General features: G+C 46.2%; 1 protein-coding gene across 1 annotated transcript; it reads left to right on the top strand.

Annotated features, from left to right (window-relative positions):
- The first annotated feature begins 230 nt into the window (after positions 1-230).
- LOC126011863 (sentrin-specific protease 2-like) lies at positions 231-1961 on the top strand. Its single transcript, XM_049775630.1, has one exon. The coding sequence runs from the start codon at positions 231-233 to the stop codon at positions 1959-1961; it is 1731 nt and encodes a 576-aa protein (XP_049631587.1).
- Positions 1962-6836: the final 4875 nt, after the last annotated feature.

The following is a 6836-nucleotide window of genomic DNA, read 5'->3' as shown; positions in this document are numbered from 1 at the left end:
GGGAGGGTAGGAGAGGGAGGGGAGCTGAGAGAGAGGAATCAGTCGCAAAGGAGAAAGACTGTTTGATACAGCCTCCTTTGAGAGAAGTCACTCACTGGCCAGTACTTGGTTGCTAAAGTTGCAAGGGCAGGCTTGAAATTTCACTTGGCATCTGGCCCCGGCCCCCAGCCTAGGGAACCTGGGTGCCGCATTGCCCAAGTGAATTGAGAAGTGCCTGTTCTCAATCCAGCATGAAACGATCAAAGGGTCACTTGAGGGAGCAGAAGGACACTCTGTTTTCTACAGGGGACACTGATACCACCCCTGATAAAAGACCAAGATTAGACTGCCTTAGTCAGCAAGGGAAAGGCAGTTCCCATGGCCGAAGAGCTTATTATGGACAGGACTTGAAAAGTCCCTCTCCGGCTACATGCTCTCTCTCCACCTTGAAACGATCAGAGGGTCACTTGAAGGAGCAGCATGAGGCTCTGTTGTCTACAGGGGACACAGAGAAAACACCTGATAAAAGACCACGATTAGACTGTATTAGTCTGCAAAAGAAAGGAGGTCCCCATTGCCGAAGAGTTCATGGAAAGGACTTGAAAAGTTCCTCTCCAGATGATTGTTCCCTCTCCAGCTTGAAACAATCAGAGGGGCACTTGATGGAGCAGAATGACACTCTGTTTCCTACAATGGACACCGAAGAAATATCTTCTAAAAGAAGGAGAGTAGGCAACCTTATTAACCAAGTGAAAGAACAAGTGTCAACAGAGACTGTCTCTGAAGACAGTGCAAAGGTTCAGCAGCGACCCCACTCTACTGTGGAAGAGGATTTTCAAAAAGAGGAGAGAAAGAAGGTCCGACATTTACTGGAGCAACAAAAAGGAGTCAACCAACGAAGCTCCATGCCTACTGCAACTTCAACACATCCTAGTTCTCCAAGAAGTCAGATGGACACAGTAAAGAGCAAAAGCTTGGGGGATGAGTCAAGTCATGGATTTAAAACAACACAATTAGATCCAAGACCATCTAGGGTTGTTGAAACAAGTGGAACTGTCCATAAAGTGAAAATTGAGGAGACGTGTTCAAAGGGAAAAGTTTCAGATAGAGAGAAGAGCACTGGAGTCACACTCGAAAATGAAAGTAGGACGGGACACCAGCTAGAACTGGATTTCTCTGAAACATTGTCACCCCCACTTCACCTGGGTGATGGAAGCAAAGGCGTACTTAGCAGGAAAGTCTCAAGACTTGAGAGCAAAGAAAAACTTGGCTCTGGAAAATCAACGGTGAAAAGGATGGACGATGATCTTGAATTGACGGCAGATATGGAGAAGGAAATCAGGAATGCACTAGGTTCTGGTCCTCAGGATCAGATCCTAAGCAGTGCTTTTAAACAGCGTATCACTCGAGGAGATCTCCAGACCTTAAGAAATGATCAGTGGCTCAATGATGAAGTCATCAATTTTTATATGAATCTGCTCATGGAAAGAAACAGAAAACAAGACTATCCAGCACTTCATGCTTTTAGTACCTTCTTCTACCCGAAATTAATGTCTGCTGGTTACCAAGCAGTAAAGAAATGGACCAAAGGGGTCAATCTCTTTGACCAGGAACTTATCTTGGTGCCTATTCATCAAGAGGTACATTGGAGCCTCGTGGTGATAGATGTAAGAAAAAAGTCTCTGAAGTACCTGGATTCAATGGGTCACAAGGGCCACAAGATATGTGAGATGCTCCTTCAGTATTTACAGGAGGAAAGTCAAACGAAAAGAAATATTGATTTGAATCTCCTGGAGTGGACACTTTACAGCATGAAGCCACATGAGATTCCCCAACAGTTCAATGGAAGTGACTGTGGAGTGTTTACTTGTCAATTTGCCAATTATATCTCGAGGGACAAACCGATCACATTCACTCAGCACCAGATGCCTGTCTTCCGGAAGAAAATGGTACTGGAAATCCTTCACCAACAGTTGCTGTGAGAATGTCCTTGTGGTCCCTCAAACTACTACCGCTGGCTCTTACATGGACAGATATTTCCACATACCTTACTCGCCATGGATGAAGAAGTCCCTGCCTCTGCTCTGCTCTGCCAGGTACTAAATAGTCAAGATCATGATGGTTTCTGGCAACACCAACACAAAGATCTTTCTCCTCTGTACGGTGGATAATGGGGCATTTTTGATTGGAGGTTATAAGGCAGTATTCAAGAACTACTTTGGAGAACTGGAAGAGACTGAGAAGATCTGTTGCTTTTGTGTGTTTCTTCTCTTCTCTTCTGTCTCCGGAAACTCTGCTGAGAAGGCCAGGAAAGGCCAAGAAAGACTGAGTGGAAGCCGGCTAGCAGAGGTACCCCAGCAGCAGTAAGGCATGGAAAGGGGTCATCCCCTGATGTAGGCATAAAACTGACTCATTGGCAACATGTCTCCTCAGTCTCTCCCAGTTATAATGGCAAAGCAGGGACAGACCCATCCACCTGCCTTCACAGAAAAAGAGGTACCATTCTGCTGCTGGGGCAACTCTGGTAACTGGTTTTCACTCAGTATTTCATGACTCTCTGTTTTGGTACCTCAAAAAATAGTTGTGGATGAGATTGTCTAGGCATTTTCATCAGAGTTTCAAAAAACAGAAAAGAAGAGGAGAGAGAGGAGAAGAGAGGAGATGAGATAAGGGGAGAGGATAGAAAGAGAAGAGAAGAGAAGAGAAGAGAAGAGAAGAGAAGAGAAGAGAAGAGAAGAGAAGAGGGAGAGGGGAGAGGGGAGAGGGGAGAGGGGGAAGAGAAGAGAAGAGAAGAGAAGAGAAGAAGAGAGAAGAGAGAAGAAGAGAGAAGAGAAGAGAAGAGAAGAGAAGAGAAGAGAAGAGAAGAGAAGAGAAGAGAAGAGAAGAGAAGAGAAGAGAAGAGAAGGGAAGGGAAGGGAAGGGAAGGGAAGGGAAGGGAAGGGAAGGGAAGGGAAGGGAAGGGAAGGGAAGGGAAGGGAAGAAAGGGGAAGGAAAGGGTCCTCTCAGTCTCCCCAATTTGCGAATCCAAGAGCATTAGCAGACACCTGCCTGCCATCACAAATAAAGGAGGTATCTTTTTTTGCTGGGGCACCTTGGTAGCCATTTTCACTCAGTCATTCTAGGCATATCTGCTTGGGCACCACTATGTGATAGACTCAGCTCGGCCTTTCATGGCTTTCTCAGGAGACCTTCAGTAGATAAAAAAGACAAAAGAAGAAGATAAATGAAGGGAAGGGGAGGAAAAGGGAGAGGAAAAGGGAAGGAGGAGAAAGGGAAGGAGGGACAAGGGAAGAAGGGAAGGAAAAAAGTGAAGGGAAGAAAGGAAAAGGGGGTGAAGAAGGGAAAGGAAAGGGAAGAAGGGAAAGGGGAAGGGAAGAATGAAAAGAAAGGGAACAGGAGAAAAAGGGAAGAAGAGAAAAGGGAAGGGAAAGGGGAAAAGAGTGGAACGGAAAAAGAAAGAAAAGAAGAGTACAGGAAATGAAAAAGGAAAAGTGAAGGGAGAAAGAAAAGAAAAAAAAGGGTAGAAAAAGGAAAAGGGAAAAGGGAAGGGGAAATTGAAGGAAAGGGGGAAGAGAAAAGGGAAAATGAAAGGGAAATGGGAAAAGGACACTCTTAGGTGTGTTTCAGGAGACAGTTAAAAGAGAAGAGAGAAGAGAAGAGAAGAGAAGAGAAGAGAAGAGAAGAGAAGAGAAGAGAAGAGAACAGAAGAGAAGAGAAGAGAAGAGAAGAGAAGAGGGGAGGGGAGGGGAGGGGAGGGGAGGAGAGGAGAGGAGAGGGAAAGGGAGGGAGAAGGGAGGGGAGAGGGGAGGGGTAGGGAAATGGAGAGAGGAGAGAAGAGAAGAGGAGGGGAGAGAGGAAAAGAAAGGATGGGTAGGAGAGAGGGGAGAGGAGAGGAGAGGGGAAGTGGAAAGGGGAAAGGAAGAGAGGGTAGAAGAGGACAGGAGAGGAGGAGGAGAGAAGTGGAGAGGGGACTACAGGAGGGGAGGGGATAGAGAGGAGGAGGGGAGGGAAGAGAAGAGGAGAGAAGCAGAGGGGAGAGGAGAGAGAGGAGGAGGAGAGGAGAGGAAAAGAGAAGAGAAGAGGAGTGGATAACTTGAGGAAATAGGTTTGGCTGGGCCTTTCTTCGCCTTCACAGGTAATTTCACTAGAAAGAAGAGAAGAGAAGAGAAGAGAAGAGAAGAGAAGAGAAGAGAAGAGAAGAGAAGAGAAGAGAAGAGAAGAGAAACACACAAAAAGACAGGTCCACTAAGCCTCTCGCAGTATCTAATCTGGAAGCAAGGGCAGACCCATACTCTCTGCTTCACAGACAATGGAGGTACTTTTCTGCTGTAGGGCGTCTTTGGTAGCCGGTATTCACTCAGTCATTCTTGGCATATCAGCTTGGGCACTGCTATGTGAGAAATTCAGTTTGCCATCTTGTGGCTTTCTCAAGAGATTTTCAGTAGACAGAAGACAAGACAAGAAGAGAAATTAAAAAAGAAGAAAAGAGAAGAGAAAAAGAAGGAAAGGGAAGGGAAAGGAGGGGAAGGGAAAGGAAGAACAGAAGGGAAGGGAAGAAGGGAAAGAAAGGGACCGAAGGGAAAGGGACTGGAAAGGAAGAGAAGGGAAAGGGACTGGAAAGGAAGGGAAGTGAAAGGGAAAGGAAGGGAAGGGAAGGGGAAAAAAGAAGAGGAGAAGAGAGAATAAATGTGAAGAGAAAAGTAGAGAAGAAAAGGGGAGAGAAGACAAGGAAAGAGAAGGAAAGGGAAAAGAAGGGGAGGGGAGGGGAGCGGGGTGGAGGGAGGGGAAAGGAAGTGAAGGGAGGGGAAGGGAAGTGAAGGGAGGGGAAAAAGGAAAGGAAAATGGAAGGGAGGGGAAAGGAAAAAAAGGAAGGAAGAGAAGGGAAGGGAAGGGAAAAGGGAAAAGAAGGGAAGAGAAGGAAGAGAAGAGAAGAGAAGAGAAGAGAAGAGAAGAAGAGAAGGGAAGGGAAGAGAAGAGAAGAGAAGAGAAGAGAAGAGAAGAGAAGAGAAGAGAAGAGAAGAGAAGAGAAGAGAAGAGAAGAGAAGAGAAGAGAAGAGAAGAGAAGAGAAGAGAAGAGGAGAGGAGAGGAGATGGGAAGGGAAGGGAAGTGAAGGAAAGGTATAAAAGGAAAGGAAAGGAAAGAGATGGGAAAAAAAAGAAGCAAAGGGAAGAGAAGGGAAGAAAGGAAAGAGAAGGTTAGGGAGGGGAAAGGAGGAGGGAAATGGAAGGGAAGGGAAAGGAAGGGATGGGAAGGAAAGATAATAGAAGAGAAGAGATGAGAAGAGAAGAATAGAGAAAAGAAGAGAAAAGTAAAGAAGAGAAGGGAAGGGAAGGAAAAGAAAAGATAAGGGAAGGGAAGGAAAAGAAGGGAAGAGAAGGGAAGGAAGGAATGGTAAGTGAAGGGAGGGGAAAAGGGAAGGGAAAATGGAAGGGAAGGGAAAGGAGAAGAGAAGAAGAGAAGAGAAGGGAAGGGAAGAGTAGGGAAGGGAAGGGAAGGGAAGGGAAGAGAGGGAAGGAAGTAAAGAGAAGGTTAGGGAGGGGAAAAGAGGAGGGAAATGGAAGGGAAGGGAAAGAAAGAGATGGGAAGGGAAGATAATAGAAGAAAAAAGATGAGAAGAAAAAAGAAGAGAAAAGTAGAGAAGAGAAGAGAAGAAAAGGAAAGGAAAGGAAAGGAAAGAAAAGGGAAGGGACGGAAGTGAAGGGAAGAGAAGGGAAGGAAGGGGAAGTGAAGGGATGGGGAAAGGGAAGAGAAAATGGAAGGGAAGGGAAAGGAGAACAGAAGAGAAGAGAATAGAAAAGAAGAGAAGAGAAGAGAAGAGAAGAGAAGAGAAGAGAAGAGAAGAGAAGAGAAGAGAAGAGAAGAGAAGAGAAGAGAAGAGAAGAGAAGAGAAGGGAAGGGAAGGGAAGGGAAGGGAAGGGAAGAGAAGAGAAGAGAAGAGAAGAGAAGAGAAGAGAAGAGAAGAGAAGAGAAGAGAAGAGAAGGGAAGGGAAGGGAAGGGAAGGGAAGGGAAGGATAGGGAAGGGAAGGATAGGGAAGGGTGAAGAAAGGGAAAAGGGAAGGGAAGAGCAGAGAAGACAAGAGAAGAGAAGACAAGAGCAAAGAAGAGAAGAGAAGCGAAGAGAGGCGAAGAGAAGAGAAGCGAAGAGAGGAGAAGAGAAGAGAAGAGAAGGGAAGGGAAGGGAAGGGAAGGGAAGGGAAGGGAAGAAGGGAAGGGAAGGGAAGGGAAGGAAGGGAAGGGAAGGGAAGGGAAGGGAAGAGAAGGGAAGAGAAGAGAAGAGAAGAGAAGAGAAGAGAAGAGAAGAGAAGAGAAGAAAAGAGAAGAGAAGAGAAGAGAAGAGAAGAGAAGAGAAGAGAAGAGAAGAGAAGAGAAGAGAAGAGAAGAGAAGAGAAGGGAAGAAAAGGAAAGGGGAGGGGAGGGGAGGAGAGGGGAGGAGAGGGAAGAAGGGAGGGGAAGGGAAGGGAAAAAAGAAGAAAAGGGAAGGGAAGGGAAGAGAAGGGATGGGAAGGGCAGGGAAGAGAAGGAAGGGAGAAAGAAGGGAAAAGGGAAGAGAAGGGAAGGGAAGAGAAGAGAAGATAATAGAAGACAAAAGAAGAGAAGAGAAGAGAAGAGAAGGGAAGGGAAGGTAAAGGAAGGGAAGGGAAGAGAAGGAAAGGGAAGGAAGAAAATGGTAGGGAAGGGAAAAAGGGAACGGATGGGAAGGTTGGGAAAGGAAGAGAAGGGAAGGAAGTAAAGAGAAGGTTAGGGAGGGGAGAAGGGGAGGGAAAATGGAAAGGAAAGGAAAGGAAGGGATGGGAAGAGAAGGGAAGATAATAAAAGAGAAGAGAAGAGAAAAGGGAAGGGAAGGAAGGAAAGGGT

This window comes from Suncus etruscus, chromosome 6 (genome assembly GCF_024139225.1).
Source record: "Suncus etruscus isolate mSunEtr1 chromosome 6, mSunEtr1.pri.cur, whole genome shotgun sequence".
Lineage (NCBI taxonomy): Eukaryota > Metazoa > Chordata > Mammalia > Eulipotyphla > Soricidae > Suncus > Suncus etruscus.
This window is presented reverse-complemented; position numbering and strand designations above follow the sequence as displayed.